The sequence below is a fragment of the Equus caballus genome, chromosome 17, assembly GCF_041296265.1.
Source record: "Equus caballus isolate H_3958 breed thoroughbred chromosome 17, TB-T2T, whole genome shotgun sequence".
In the NCBI taxonomy this organism is placed as follows: Eukaryota; Metazoa; Chordata; class Mammalia; order Perissodactyla; family Equidae; genus Equus; species Equus caballus.
The window spans coordinates 43,453,232-43,469,211 of NC_091700.1; the positions used below are offsets into that span (position 1 = coordinate 43,453,232).

Consider the following 15,980-nt stretch of genomic DNA (forward strand, 5'->3'; position numbering starts at 1 on the left):
TTGAGAATAATATTAGCTGTGTTTTTGTTGTATATGGCCTTTATTATGTTGAGGTACTTTCCTTCTATACTCATTTTATTCAGAATTTTTATCATAAATGGATGGTCTATCTTGTCAAATGTTTTCTCTGCATCTGTTAAGATGATCATATGATTTTTATTCTTCATTTTCTTTATGTGGCCTATCATGTTGATTGATTTGCTGATGTTGAACCATCCCTGTATCCCTAGAATAAATCCCGCTTGATCATAGTATATGATCTTTTCAATGTATTTGATTAGCAGCCTGATAGACTTTGGCCTTGAATAAAACATTAGTGCTTCCTGTGTCTCTGCCTGATGGTCTTTGGTTTTGAACTGCAATATCAGCTCTCCCCTGGGTTTCCAGTCTATTGGGTCATCCTGCAGATTTTGGATTTGTCAGGCTCCATAGTTTAATGAGCTAATTCTTTAAAATGAATCTCTCTCTCTCTCTCTCTCTACATATTCTATTGGTTCTGTTTCTCTAGAGAACCCTAACTAATACAATATCTATATCTATCTCTATGTATTGAAAATTATGAGTTTATACCAATACTTAATTCCAAACAAGAGAAAATTCTAACTTTCTCTCCTTCTATATTTTAACTCCCTTCTTTGATAGAAACTTGGCTCCCACTGTTCTTAATATACGTATTTACTTGTTCAATTCCCCTTACAACAAATTTTTGAGAGATGGTAGAATACATTTTGTCAATTTTCCGACAGACAGAAGTAAAGTATCTTGAGGATGGAGTCATTTCTCTTTCTAATTCTCATCAGGAGCTGTATAGACTTGGGGTGGTGCTGACTCTGCCTCAAGGGAGATGTTCTGGGAGAGCAAGATGGGAAGCTGCCAGGGCTGCCAGGGGCATGTCCTTGGGGGTTTTTAAAGCTGAGTCATGGAAAGTAACAATAATGATTATAGCTGCATTTGCACAACATTTTAAGGTGCTTTCACATACTTATGTTACTTATTCCTAACTCTAATCCTGTCAGATGGTCAGGACATTCTTTATTAGCCTATTGTGGTAGGCTCAATAATGGCCCTCTTAAAGATATTCAGGTCCTAGTCCCTGGAACCTGTGAATGTTAACTTATATAGCAAAACGTACTTTCCAGGTGTGATTTAACTAAGGATCTTAAGATGATGAGATTGTTCTGGATAGTAGTGGGCCCTAAATGTACATGCATCCTTGTAAGAGAAAAGCAGACAGAGATTTGACACAGATAGAAGAGAAGGAGGCAGAGGTTGGAATGAAGCAGCGCAGGCTAAAAAGTACCAGTAGACACCAGAAGCTGGAAAAGGCAAGGAACAGATTTTCCCCTAAAGCTTCCAGCTGGAGTATGGCCCTCCTAAGGCCTTGAATTTGGCCCAGTGATAATGATTTCAGACTCATGGCCTCTGGAACTGAGAGAGAATAAAATTCTGTTGTTTTAAAGCCACCAAGTTTTTGGCAATTTGTTACAGCAGCCATCAGAAGTGAGGACACTCACTTTTACAAACATAGAACCTGAACTCAGAGAGTATAAGTGACTTGCTTAAGACCATATGTCTAGCAGGTGGCAGAGCAAAAATTCAAATCTAGATCTGTTGACTTTAAATGCAAAGCTCATCCATAGTGGCTGCCTCCTCCACTGCTGAGCCCCTCCCCTTCAGTGAGACAGAGAGGATAGCAGCAAGACAGGAGTCGTTGTCATCCTTGGATGCTTATTAGAAACACTAGGGGGACTTTTACAGAATACCACTCTAGGTCCCATCCCAGAAAACTGAATTGGACTCTTCAGTGGCAGGACCCAAGCAAAGATATATATATATATATATATATTTTTGAGGATTTTATTTTCTCCCAAAGCACCCCTGTACATAGTTGTGTATTTTTAGTGGTGGGTCCTTCTAATTGTGGCACATGGGACGCCGCCCCAGCATGGCCTGACGAGCGGCGCCATGTCCGCACCCAGGATCCGAACCAGCGAAACCCTGGGCCATGGAAGCAGAGTGCAAGAGCTTAACCACTCCGCCACGGGGCCAGCCCCTCAAGCAAAGATATTTTTAAAAGCTCTCTAGGTGACTCTAGGGTGCAGCCAAGGTTGAGAACCAGTGGCGTAGTGATACCAAGTTTATTCCATATATTCATGTGTACGAGAAACATGACTATTTTTCTACATCTGAACTTGAATTCTATTATTAACCCTTATTACATCAAGTGCCAGAAAACTAACCTCTGTTAAATCAGGATCTATCTCTCTCCCTTCTCCTTAGATCTAGGAGATAGATGCAGAGACAGGTCAGCAGAGACCCTCTAGTCCTTGGTGTTGCCATCTAACTAAGCTGGCATCTATCGATACATCCTTCTTCCCATGTGCTCTGGGACACTGCTCCTTACAAGCCTATCCTTCCTTGTTCCTTCCTGCTGGCTCTCAGTCCTTTTTTATATAACTCTCAATGGTTCTGGACGCCCTTGCAGGCTTTCCCAGCTCTTGTGGGGTCGGTACTAATTCTGGGAATACGACTCAACTCCATCTGCAGGGGTGCACCAGCCTGCCAGAGGTTTCCACTCCTTTGCTACCCCTGTGCTCAAGGGATTTTGGGTCGCCCCCCAATGCTCCTTGTTTTAGATTCCCAAGTCTCTTTGGAGGTGAATTGTGCTTCATCCCGGACACAGTGGCCTTGGCGAGTGCACAGCACAGGGATGCTCATCAAGAAACCACCAGACAGTGTCTTGTTTCCCTTTCACTCTCCTCTTTACATCTTCTCTAGGGGCAAAGTAATTCCAATTCTATTTCTGAGGCTTAAAGTTTCCTCGAGTCCTTCTGGACTTTGGCTTTTGAAATTCAAAGTTCAGTCTCTTGCAATTGGAAGCCCTTGCATTTGGAACTCGAAACCCGTCCTCTGCTGGCCTGCACATTCTTCCCTTTAAGTAATGAATGCTATTAAGTAAATGGAGTGAAAAGTAAGTGGTTTGAGAAAATGATAAGAGGATATGAATCTCAGTTTATTGTCTTAAATTCTCATCCTGCCATCCAGAATTGGCTTCAAATATTGTGCTGGAACAACCAAGTAAAAGCTGTGACACTGGGCAAGTTACTTATTGTTTCTGAGCATTAGTGTTCCCTTCTGTAAAATGTGGTGTTATTGTGAGGATTAATAAGAAAACATATGAGTTTCTCTTTCTCTAGGTGGTCTAGATGAGTGTTTCTCTTTCTATCATCTCTGAGACTTCAAGAAAACTAAGAGAAATCTTGTGTAAACATTTAGCTGTTTCATGTTGTGTTACTGATCTTCCTTCACTCCTAAACTTTAGTTCAAAAGACTACAGAACTTCCTTGACTTATGCTGGGGTAACATCTTGATAAACCCATTGTAAATTGGAAATATTGTAAGTTGAAAATGCTGACACCTAGCCTGTCTAACATCATAGCTTAGCCTCGCCTACCTTAAAAGTTCTCAGAACACTTCCATTAGCCCCTAGTTGGGCAAAATCATTTAACCAAAGCTTATTTTATAATAAAGTGTTGAATATCTCACTTAATTTATTGACTACCATACTGAAAGTGAAAAGCAGAATGGCTGGATGGGTACAGAATGGTTGTAAGTGTGTCAGTTGTTTACCCTCACGATTGCGTGGCTGACTGCAAGCTGCGGCTCACTGCCACGGCTTAGCATCACGAGAGAGGATCATACGACATATCCCTAGCTCAAGAAAAGATCAAATTTCAAAATTCTAAGTATGGTTTCTACTAAGTACGTATCACCTTGGCACCACCGTAAAGTCGAAGAATTGTAAGTTGAACCACTGTAAGTTGGGGACCATTTGTATATATATCAGTTAACTGTTTCTCTCACAGAGGTTGGATGGGTAAAATGGAATAAAGTGAAAACCAGAGAATTCTGAAGATGTCTCATGGCAAAATAAAGGATAGAAAAAAACAGAAATGTATGTAACAATGGCACTAAAAACTATGCGTTCAGTAAATTGCTATTCATCTCAGCCCTCAGCAGAAGTTCAGTAAGCAGATATATTGAAAGTTGTTTCTGTAGCACTTTGTAATTCTATTAATTCTATAGTTAACAATAGGACAGTTTAGCTAAGGCTTTGCTTGGGCATCAAAACTTGGAGAGTTTAAAAACTTTAATGATTTTAAAAGACTGAAAAAATTAGTCTTCTCCCCCTCAGGAAATTTCTTTCCCCTTTTTCCTGCATTCCACCCCACCTTTCATGTCTTAGTAGAAGGCAAGGTCAAGGCAAAGATCAAGGACAGGAATGCCATTGTATTTGAGGAACAGCTCTTTCTTTCCCTTCTTCTTCCCCAACTACTCTCCCTTCCTACCCTCCACCTCCACCCCAGATGTCAGCATCTATTCTACTTAGCATATTCTGCTATGCTTTACTGCTCACTACTAGTTTCTAAGGTCCTTGTAGATAGGGATTGCAAAAGTTTTTGCTGTGAAAAGAGTAGTTTCTTGGGAAAGCAATTTCATTTTTAAAGACTGATTGTGTAATGATGAAACACTCAAGCAAGTAGGAGGCCCATCTTCATTTTACCTCGCTCAATTCTTTAATGAGGTATCAGGAGGTACAGAGCTCTGAACACAATCAAGAAGCGCTTTCGAGGAGGGGGGGGGTGTACCTCCCCCCTTGCTTAGGCTTCCAAAGGAGCTGGGCCCCCTGGGGACCTGCATGTTCTCTTTCTCACTCGGTGCTCTTATTCCATATTTCTGCTGCTGCTGTGTCTGCTTAATTTAAGCCAGGATCGCACAGGACATAGCAGTGGAGATGTTTCCCTTAATGGGTCACCTGTGACCTGGACTTGGCGTGTGAAGCAAAGTTAACCCAGTCAGGCTCTTAGCAGGGTTATAGCCTTACATCTTATTTTAGTACATTGACTTATTCTGGGTTTACCCACAAGCCCTTTAAATAACTGGCCTTGGACTCAGATGGTTGGTTGCCTGTGGTACCTCAACTACTGTGTTTAATATCAATTAAAAAGAGCTGGCTTGAAAATAAAGTGCACAGTATTCATATCTGATGGGGTACGTGTTTCTAACAGAAACTGATAAGTCCCAGCCCCGCTTATCAGACAGAATATCCAGACTTCATATGATTGGCTCTGATGGGTAGTAGAAGGGTGGAGCAAGAGAGATCTGAACTACCAATGTCTGTTTCCCCCTCTGTTTCTCACTGCGCAGAATATCTTAGTGATGAAAGAAGCCTTGAGGTCAGCCCCCCTTGAGTGCCAATGGAAAGAAAAAGTCCTTAAGAAAGTCCTGCCTTTAAGAACTCAAGAGATTTTGGGGGCTGCAAAAAGCCCCTTTCCATTCTCTAAGTTAATAGGCTGCTTGTTTTAGATTTGCTTTTTCTTTATACAATGCTATTCTGTGTATCGAGTCATTGTGCATCAGAAGTAGGTGCCAGAGGCTGGCTAAATGCTTGTCAGCAATACCTACGTACTCCTAGGTTAAGATCTTGCCCACGGAAATCGCTTTGACACATTTAAAGCTTGATGTCCAGCGCAGAAGAGGTAACCAGTCGCTTGTCCAGTGGTCAATTCTTTGATGGGGCACATGTCATCTCAGGGTTTTCCTGCACAATGTGTGCATCTGACTCATCTACAGAACTCTACGAAATACAGATGTCCTGACTCCATTCCTTGGATGGGGTCTGGTGAAGGTATTTTTCAAAAAAGCTTCCCAGGCACTTCTGGTGCGTCGTATGGATTGGTACCTAGTGGCTGGCCATCTTCTCTTTGAGCGCCGGAATCGCTTTGTTTTATTCACCGCCGGATCCCAAAGGCTCAATGCAGTGTTCAGCACAAAGCAGACATCCAGTACTTATTTCTTGAGTGAACCCCATCTTACAGATGAGGCAACTGAGGCTCAGAGAAGTTAAGATCACATAGGTGGCGGCGCTGGTCCTTTTTCCACTACATCTCCCCAGGTCATGTTTAGGTTGCTTCTGGCCGTAAGTCGGATACTGAGGCTGCGGCGTCCAGTTGCAAAGGTAGCTTTGCTCTACACCCAACACGTCCGCCTTCTCTTGAGTCAGTCAATTTCTGCCTGTCCAGCGTAGGGCGACTCCCAACAGCGGAGTTAACCTAAGGCCCCGCCCCCAGTGGGTGGGGCCAGGAGCGGTGAGCGCGCCGGGAGCTGTTTCGTCGCAGGCCGTCTAGCGCTTCTGCGGCTGCGCGCGGCGCCCAGGGGACGGGGTCGGACTCAGAAATGGCGGCCTCCATGTTTTACAGCCGGCTGTTGGTCGCCGCCACCCTTAGGAGCCACCAGCCTCGGACAGCGCTGCGAGCCGCCGCCCAGGTATTGCGGACCAGCCCGCCATCGCTTCGAGGGTCGGCGGGAGAAAGGGCGAGGTGGGAGACCTGGCTCCTGTGGGCGAGGTGTGAGGGGCCCTGAGGCCAGGCTCGGGGTCACTTCGAGTCGGTGACATTGGGTGACATGGGGTGTCCCGCCGGGCCCGCGGGCGGCTTGCCCGGGAGTGCTCTCCGCCAGGACTGCGAGCGGGCCCATGTTGGGGCCGCTCTGCTCGGCCTTCAGTCCGCGGGAGCTCCGGCGCCCCTGCTGCGGCTGGTCACCGGGTTTCCGAGGGGCGGCGGGGAGCCAGGGTGGGCTCGGTGGAGGGGAGGGGGCCAGGGCAGTGTCCGCTGCCGTTTCCGCGTCCGCCCAGGCCCCGGCCCCTCTTTGAGGAGGGGGAAATGCCCTTCGGACGTACTTTGTCTGCTTTGGGAGCTGTCATGGGTGGGACTGACTGCGCTAGAGCAGCAGGGCTTGCTGACCGGCCTTTTCTGGGACGAGGCAGGGAAGTTTCCCACCTCTCCATCGTTTCTGGGTACTGTTCTTTTTGTTCTAATTGTGTATTCACACAATTAACAAATTGTGGTAATACGATGTTACTTACTAGCTTACCAGTTGAGGAAGTAAGAAAATGATCTCCTGGATCACCTCGTTTCTGGAGAGCGTATAGCCACAGTTTTTGTTTGTTTTTTGAGCGTTTACTGTGTGCTGGGGCCAGTGCTAAGCGCTTTACGTGTAGTCTTTTCTTAGGCTTTTCAGTAACACTGTAAGGGAGCCGTCAATATCCGCATCATTGATGAAGAAGCTGTGGCTAGGAGAACAAGTAATTTGGGCTAGGACAGGAAGCAGGTAACATCAAAGCTGAGGTTTAATTTCAGAACTCTGGCTCCAGAGCCTGTGTGCTTGAATCTGCTCTACACTTTTTCCAGAACTGAAGAATTGGCCTGTTCTCCCCAACGTGGACACCGAGAAACTTGTGGCATGGCGTGATCGGCTTCATAAGTCAATTCCAGAGTTTTAGGTTATATTCTTAAGTAACCTCAGACGTGCCAGAAATGAATTGATTTAGATTTTTTTTTTTAAGCTATTCATGCTTTCAACCTAGACGTAGTGAATTCTGTGAGTTTGCTTCCTAACGGGAGCAAATTGTCATGTTGTGAAAGTTTGTATGTTTTTAATGTTTTTCCCTTTTTCTTTTTTTTTTTTTAAAGATTGTCTAACATGAGCTAACATCTGTTGCCAATCTTTTTTTTTTTCTTCTTCCCAAACTGCCCCCAGTACATAGCTGTATATTCTAGTTGTAGGTCCTTCTGGTTGTGTTATGTGGGATGTCCCTCAGCGTGGGTTGATGAATGGTGCCATGTCCCTGCCCAGTATCCAAACCTGCCAAACCCTGAGTCTCCGAGGAGCTCGTGAACTTAACCACTCGGCCACGGGCCGGCCCTGCCTTTTTCTTTCTTTTTATTTTATTATATTTTTTAATTCTTTTTTTTTTTGGTTTTGTATGAGAGGGAGGTTAAAAAGGTTTGGTTTACAAACCTTGAACTTCCTTCTTATGGGTCTTAAAGGGTGCTATCTGATTTTTAGGAAATAAGAAGTTGGTGAACAGATTAGTTTTCATCCTAATCATAGTCTTTATACTTTTGGAAATTCCTTTAAAAGTCTTTGTCTCTCCGTATGAAGCTAACCTACTATATTGTCTTAAACATCTTCTCTTCCACTCTTACCTTAAGTAATATAGCTTTAGAGTTTGGAAGGACCTTAGTCTAACCCCTTAGATGGGCACACAAAAGTGCAGGGTCTTGGGAATCTTGTTCAAGATCACACATTGAGTTTGGCAAATTTTCTTAAACATTTTGTTTGGTTCTCTGACCCTCTTCTAGTTTCTCTGTATCTTTCATCCAGTGTATATTTAATAAAAATAGTTTAGGTTAAGAGCAGAGTAAATAATTTAAGGTAGTTTCTTGTTTGTTGTGAATCGCACTCCCCAGTAACTCTGTTTTTCCACTTCTGAATATGTATTTTTTTAAACTAGGTATGTGATTGGATGGGTGGTGGTATAGGGATTTGGCCGGGAATTGGTGGCCTTTTTTTTAAATTAAAGTAGAGTTGACATACAAGTTTATGTTAGTTCCAGGTGTACAACATAGTAATTTGACATTTATACATATTACGAAATGAACACCACAGTAAGTCTAATAACCATCTGTTATTTATTTAGCATAATACCCTCTAGGTCCATCCGTGTTGTGACAAATGGTAAGATTTCCTTCTTTTATATGGCTGAGTAATATTCCATCGTATACAGTCGTGCATTCCTTAACGATGGGGATATATTGTGAGAAATTCATCCTTAGGTGATTTTGTGGTTGTTCGAACATCACAGTGTGTACTTACACAAACCTAGATGGTTACCGCTGTACACCTAGGCTATATGGTACTGATCTTATGAGACCGTCATTGTATATGTGGTCCGTGGTTGACCTAAATGTCGTTAGGTGATGCATGGCCTTATATATACCGCATCTTTTGGCACTAAGAATCTTCTCAGTGATAATATCAAGAAGGATAAATACTTAAATGTGGGAATCCTTGTGATTATGCAGGAATTTGCATTATCAGCATAACTCAAAGTGATGATATTTCAAATTACGACTTCTAGTGGTTCAGGGAAGGGATCATCAAAATACTTCAAATTTTAAAAACTCTTTAAAGTGGTATAAAAGCTATCAGCAATACCTTGTGAGTACTGCTAATTTTTTGTAAATACAGGTATTTGAGAGAAATCATAAAAATTAGAATTTTGCACCATGGGTTTATCCTCAACTTTTTTTGGAAAAATTTCAAACTGATAGAAATACTCCAACAAGTACAGTGAACACCTGTATTGCCTTTACCTAAATCTCACCTTTTCTGTATTTGCTTTATCTTTAAAAAATTTTATGCATATATATTTATATACACAGGTGTTTATAAAATTACGTTCGTTTATTTTTGCTGAACCATTTGAGAGTAAGTTGTAGGTATCGTGGCACTTCATCCCTAGGTGTTTCAGCATATGTCTCTGGAGACTAAGGACATTCCATTAAATAACCAGAATGTAGGTATTATATTTAGGAGATGTACCATTGCTATAACACTAATATCTAATATATAGTTCACATTCGTATTTCCCCAGTTGTCCCCAGAGTGTGCTTTATAGCTGTTAGATTTTTTCTTTATAGCTGTTAGATTTTTTTTTTTAACTAAGATCAGGCCTCTGTGGTGTTTTCTCTGGTCTATCCAGCTAATCAGGTGCCATCTAGTGACTGTGATTGCTCTTTTATGTGGTGCAGCTGTTTATACGTGTCTGCGAACTCTGGCTGGGACCAGTCGGCCTTATTCTTTTAATGTCCCTAGCACAATGTCTGGCATATAGGCCTTCAAAAAATGTTTGAGTGTATGACTATTTTTGCCAAGCTTATGCTGGTACTCCCCTCCCCTTATTTTTATTATTATTTTGAGGTACAATTTATGTGAAATACATAGTCTGTGTACAATTTGTGTACAACTTAAATGGGTAGCTAGATTTTTATGTATGTATACATCTGTATAGCCATGACTCGGATGAAGGTATGCAGTGTTTTCAGCCCTCAAGAGGCACCTGTGTACTCTCTCCATGTCAGTATTCCCCAACACAAGGTAACTACTAATTCTGACTTCTATCACCATATGTTAATCTTGACTGGTTTTGAACTACATAAAAAGAAATCATATAAGTATGTATTCTTGTACAGGCTTCTTTCCCTTAAAATTGTGTTTGTGAGATTAATCCATTGTTGTATGAGCAATAGTTCTTTTTTGTTATTGCTCTGTAATATCCTGTTATATTAATATACTACAGTTTATCTCTTCTCCGGTTGATGGGCACTTGGGACATTTCCATTTGTTGTCTATTATAAGTAAGCCTGCTATGAACATTCTTGTATATGCCTTTTTTAGACTAAGCACCCATTTCTGCTGGGATTTCAGAAGGTAGATGTATACTGAAGTTTGGGAGGCTGCTGGCTCTTAATAGGAAGGTGCCGCTAAATTAGGGAATTGAGCTACCCAGGTGAAATGTTATCCAGGATTTTAGCTTACCAGTTGAATAAGAAATATGTTGCTATCATGTGTGATTGACTTGTTAGACTAGTGGTTTTCAAACTGTAGTGTACTTAGGAATCAACTGAATGACTTGTCACAAATGCAGATTTCCTGAGGCCCAGTCCAGAGATTCTAATTTTGTAGATGAGAGTGGGGCCCTCGAATCTGCATTTTAGAAGCACCCTAGGTAATTTTGATACAAATGGTTCATGAACCCCCTTTAAGAAACAGACTGTTTATATGAGACTCCTTTAAATTCAGTTCTTGTGATGTTGTGTGTTTCAAATGAAACATGTTTCAATATTCTGCAGTCTCTGTGGAGACAATGGAAATGAATGGAGAGCACCTAAATGTGTGATTCCAGTGCAATCTTTCAAGGCTTTCATATGCTTAATTTGTTTACAATTTGCCATATAAAGTTGATCAGATTGAGGAGTTTGGAAAAAGGGAGGGAGTTGTTTCTACATGTTGTTAGGGGGTAAGACTAGGTTCTAACTTAGTGGAGCTTTGGGACTAATAGATGCCAGAGATCTTACTGATCTTCATCTTTCCTTCAACACTTCTCATTGTTGTGGCCCTGCCACAGGAAACTGAAAAGCCAGCTCTCATACACCTTTCTCTTTTGGCTATGACTTAGAAGCTGGTGGAGGGACGTCTTATTTCTTTTTCCTACTTATTTCTTTTTGAAAGAATATTTCTTACTCTGCTCCACTGAGGGACATTTTAGTGGAAAAAACACTAAAATAGTACTTCGTCTTATCCTTTGTTTTCTCTCTCTTTACTCTTCTTACCATAATCTGGTGTATTATGTTTGCTTATTGTCTCTGTCGTCCTGGCCCCCCCTGCACACCCTGCCCCCCAACAAACATGCATTAGAATGTAAGCTTTAGGTATAAGGATTTTGTTGGGTTCACTGCTGTATTTCCACTGCCTAGGTGCTCAATAAATATTTGATTGAGTGAATGAATGTTCTACATAGATTGAAAAAGGGAAGAGTTTGTAGTTGGCAATGCTTTCTGGAAGCCTTAGCAGTTCAATTGTGAAGGACAAACCCCTGAACTGGGTTTGTAAAGGAGGTATCAGTTAAGGGAATCATTTAGAAGGAATGCCTTAAAGATGACGTTGCAGTTCATTTCTCTGAGATGTTGTTTGCAGACTATTAGATGGAAAGTTTCATGGAGGAAGTTTACTGGAATGTGATCTTTGGATCAATACCTGTGGGAGAGTGAAGGAAAGATCATTGAGTAGAGGGGGAAGTAGAACTGTGATGCACTTGTGGTAGGACCTCTGTCATTCCTTTGGGAGACCTCCAACTAGGATGGTCCTTCTGAATTGTCCCAAATTGGGGTAAAGTGCCAGGTCTTTATATTCCTCCCTTAACCCTCATTGACCAGTGATTGGATGCAGGCTGACAATGGGAAGGAGGTGTGGCTTTGGGCAAGGAGGCGCCAATGAGAGAACTCAGCTGAGAGCTGTCTTCAGCCAATACTCCTGGCAGCTGGGTCTATTTATGCCCTGGTCTTAAAGGGAGGATCTGGACAGCACAGCACAACACAGCATGCACTACAGATGAAGCAGGATTTCGAGTCTTGAGTGTATGAATGAGTAATGATACCATCTCATTCAATTATCCCATATCTAGTGCCAGGCAGTTTGTTAGGTGTTGGAAGAATGGTGAAGAGAAGAAAGTTGGGAAGGATTTTTGGTTTGTTGGAAAAGATGAGATTGATTTCAGATTTGTTGAATTTAGCATGGAGGTACAAATGCTCTGTAGGTCATTAGAGGCATGGTAGTAAAGCTCAAATGAAATACGAAGACTAGAGATGATGAGGAAATAGTTAAAACTACAAGGATAACATTTGATATTTAGCTGGAAGGTTAGCTTTTAGCTTTATGTTGTAATTTAGGTACTCTGAATATTATATTTTGAAGATTTAATTTAGCAGTTTTATTATAGTCATGAAGAATCAAGTACTCTAGATAAACAAAGTATTTTGAGAAGGTGTTTTCAATAAGAATAACTGCCAAATGACTGTCATAAACATGTCCCCAATTTCTCTAGGTTCTGGGAAGTTCTGGATTATTTAACAACCATGGACTCCAAGTACAGCAGCAACAGCAAAGGAGTCTTTCACTACATGAATACATGAGTATGGAATTGTTGCAAGAAGCTGGCGTCTCCATTCCCAAAGGACACGTGGCTAAGTCACCAGATGAAGCTTATGCAATTGCCAAAAAATTAGGTACTAAATTAAAAAAACTTGTGACACCTTGACATGGGAATTCTGAAATGATGTGAACTTTACTTTTGGTTTAATAACAACTTTTAGCTTTTACTTTGTTTTTTAAAAAATAAATTTTATTTACTTAAAGAGGAAGGTTGAACTTTAAGATTGTTGACATTCTAAAATTATTATGAGATTATTATGAGCTCCCACAGTGCTAGTAATTTAAGAATCACTTATTGGCATGAGGAAGCTGGAGTCCTATTTTTAGTTAGACTGTAATGATAAGGAAGGAAATTATGTTTACTACTCTGTAATTTGAAAGGCTGGTGGTGTGATGATTCTTCAAGGAATTGCTGAAGGAAAATCTTCACTGTTTATGTGGTTGTAAAGAGAGGTCCAATATCCCTCTCCCTTTTTTTTTGACATGAAAAATATGGAACCAAAGGGGAAAAAAAAGAAGTTGAGTGCTAGAATGTAAGCTCCATGAGAGCAGGGTGTCTTTGTCTTCTTTTGTTCACTGATCTATCCCAAACTCTTAGAAGAGTGCCTGCATTCTGGAAGAGTACCTAGACACTTAGGTATCAATAAATATTAATATTTGTTAAGTGAATTACATAGTTGCCCTTCTTTGCAAGGAGGTTCTTTTATTGATAACAGAAACCTTAATAGCTTTTGTTAATTTGAATTTATATTAGTCTCTTAATTAAAAAATAAATTTGGGGCCAGCCCTGTGGCTGAGTGGTTAAGTTTGCACACTATGCTTCAGTGGCCCAGGGTGTCACTGGTTTGGCTCCTGGGCGGGAACATGGCACCACTCATCTGGCCATGCTGAGGCAGGGTCCCACATAGCACAATCAGAGGCACTCACAACTAGAGTATGTGCAACTATGTACTGGGGGCTGTGGGGAGAAGAAGAAGGTGGGGGAGGGGAAGAAGATTGGCAACAGTTGTTAGCTCGGGTGCCAATCTTTAAGAAAAATAAATAAATTTTGACTCTAGAAAGTGTGTTTCAAGTTACATTCTTAAAGATTTAATACGAAAACATAGAAAATAAGTAATGTACTAGGAATACACTGCATTTTCTTTTTAGGAGTATTTAAATCCCACCAATTTTATGTAGGTTAGCACAATCTCTCTTGTATATACATTTGTTTAATAGAGCTTTAGATGTGCTGTCTTGAAGACAGCTTTTATTAATTTTTCAAGAAAGATATGGAATATTTAAAAAGATGTTTAAAATTTTTAAAGTTTCATCTTGGTTTATACTTGTTTCTACAGTGGGTTTTTCTTCCATAAGTGAGGGCATGTGTAAGTTGAGAAAATTGTCATATATTATCAGCTATGTTTTTGAATGAGATGACCGTGACTTCCTTGACTTGGAAGCATGATTTTTCATTTATGTTTTTTCTTTTTGTTAATGAAAGAAATTCTTTTTATTCAGATTATAAGCAAACTTCTTTTTATTCAGAAAAAGCCTTGTGTAAGTTCATACTAATTTCAGTGAAATTTTTGTTAGTTAATAGTGACCTGTAGTTTGGACTTGTACATAGTAAAAGAGGTGCATAATTTTTACCTTTGAAACACCATATAGTAGAGGCTCTTAAGGGTCAAGGTTTAAAGAAAACTCATGATTGTATTTTGTATTTACGTAGTATTTCTTGTAAAGGTACTTTTTAATAACTACCTCCTTGAAATTTAGTCTTACCTATATGAACTAAAGATTAATTTCTAAAGAAGACCCAGCTATAAGGAGGAAGGAAAACTTGGAAATGTAATTGAGAAAGTATAAGTTTTTCTTGTTCTACCCTTCTTTCCTTAAGGATGAATTTCTGACCCTTTGACTTTGTTCTTTTATTTTTGTTAGTCTTATCTCTTGAGTGATGCTTTTTTTTTGTTTACCAAGTCTTTCTGTTATAATAATGCTGAAGATATAAAATGTGTTCCATACAGATGTTAATAGGGCCTCGTTTATATATAATGAAGTCAGTAAATGCTATTTTTCTATCCCCAAATTATTATAATTGGTTTTTAGTTAATTTTTCACATATTTTCTCCTTTAGTCAAATTTCATTGTTTTGTGAGAAAAAATAATTTGTGTAGAAACTTTCATAAAATGAGTAGGATTTGTTTGGATGCCAATTTCCTGATTTCTTCACTGTGTAAAAATCTTTAATGATCCTTAGCTTTGGAAGAAAGAGTAGTTATGTGCAACATATACTATAACTGTGGTTATTTCTAGCAAGTCCTCTGGGACCAGGACTTATAAGTAGTAAGGAGCAGGTAGGCAGCTCTGACTTTGAGCCCATTGGAACAGAAGGCGTCTTGTTCATCTAGAAAGTGTGTTCTTGTGAAAGAACACTGCAAATGATGATTATAGTATAGGAGCAGGATTAGAGACTAATGAGGACCTTTAAATCTAGAGCAGCGGAAATCTACTTTTTAAAAGATATGTTTAGTAACAACTATGAAGACATTGAGGACAATTTTATCTTTTGTGGCAAGTCATTAATATCAGAAGATATTGATTATGGGACCTAATTGCACAAGGTGTGGTATGAGGTGCTTTAGAAATGCGCCTGGTTCTATCCATTTAGCTAGCAATTCCCAATGCTGATTTTGGCTACCTCAGGGTGATTTTTGCTCCTTGAGTTACTGCAAAATTCACAAGATGCTAATTCCCATTTATAAAAAACTCTTACCTTACCAACAGATATACAAGGGCATAAATGCATTACAAGTGTGCCAAACTATTGCTTCCCCTTAGTCCTGTGGGTGGTAGTAGAAACTGGGTTAGCATGGGGACTGCACCCACTGAGTCCTACCGCTGATGAGCCTCCTGAAATAGCCCTGGCCTCTCCCAGGATTCCCTACAAATTCTGTCATCTGTCTTGATATGAAAAAAGTTGGGAAGTGCTGTCTTGGAGGCAAGTGTTAGTTGTAAATAATTGAGTTAGGGGTGGAAGAAAGATTGGAAAGAAACGTAATTCTAAAATTTTTAAAGACTGCAAAATGAAGGTTGGTGAGCTTGAATATCACAGAGAAATTTCTGGAATGGATTATCAAAGGGATGGTTGTTAAGCACAGAGGAATGAAATAGTTGTAATTCGGGGTCAGCTCTTAGAGCAGATTGCCATCTCTTTCTTAAAGTTAGTAGTCCAAGGAAATATGCTTTCTGTAAGGCATTTGGCAGAGTTCTTATAATTTCCCTATTGATTGTAGAAATGTAGTTTGGATTCTGGTATAGTTAAGGTGGAATTTCTGTCTGGTTAAATAGATATGCAAAAGGTGCCAATTAATGAATGTCAG

The 15,980-nt window shown here is 40.4% G+C and overlaps 1 protein-coding gene across 1 annotated transcript in view; it reads left to right on the plus strand.

The window, feature by feature from the left end:
- The first annotated feature begins 6,062 nt into the window (after nt 1-6,062).
- SUCLA2 (succinate-CoA ligase ADP-forming subunit beta) overlaps nt 6,063-15,980 on the plus strand; it is a 40,058-nt gene continuing 30,140 nt past the window's right edge. The window contains exons 1-2 of the mRNA XM_001489977.7: nt 6,063-6,327; nt 12,509-12,689. Coding sequence (XP_001490027.4) covers nt 6,238-6,327; nt 12,509-12,689 — 271 coding nt within the window. The 5' untranslated portion in view covers nt 6,063-6,237. The remainder of the gene's footprint in view (nt 6,328-12,508; nt 12,690-15,980) is intronic.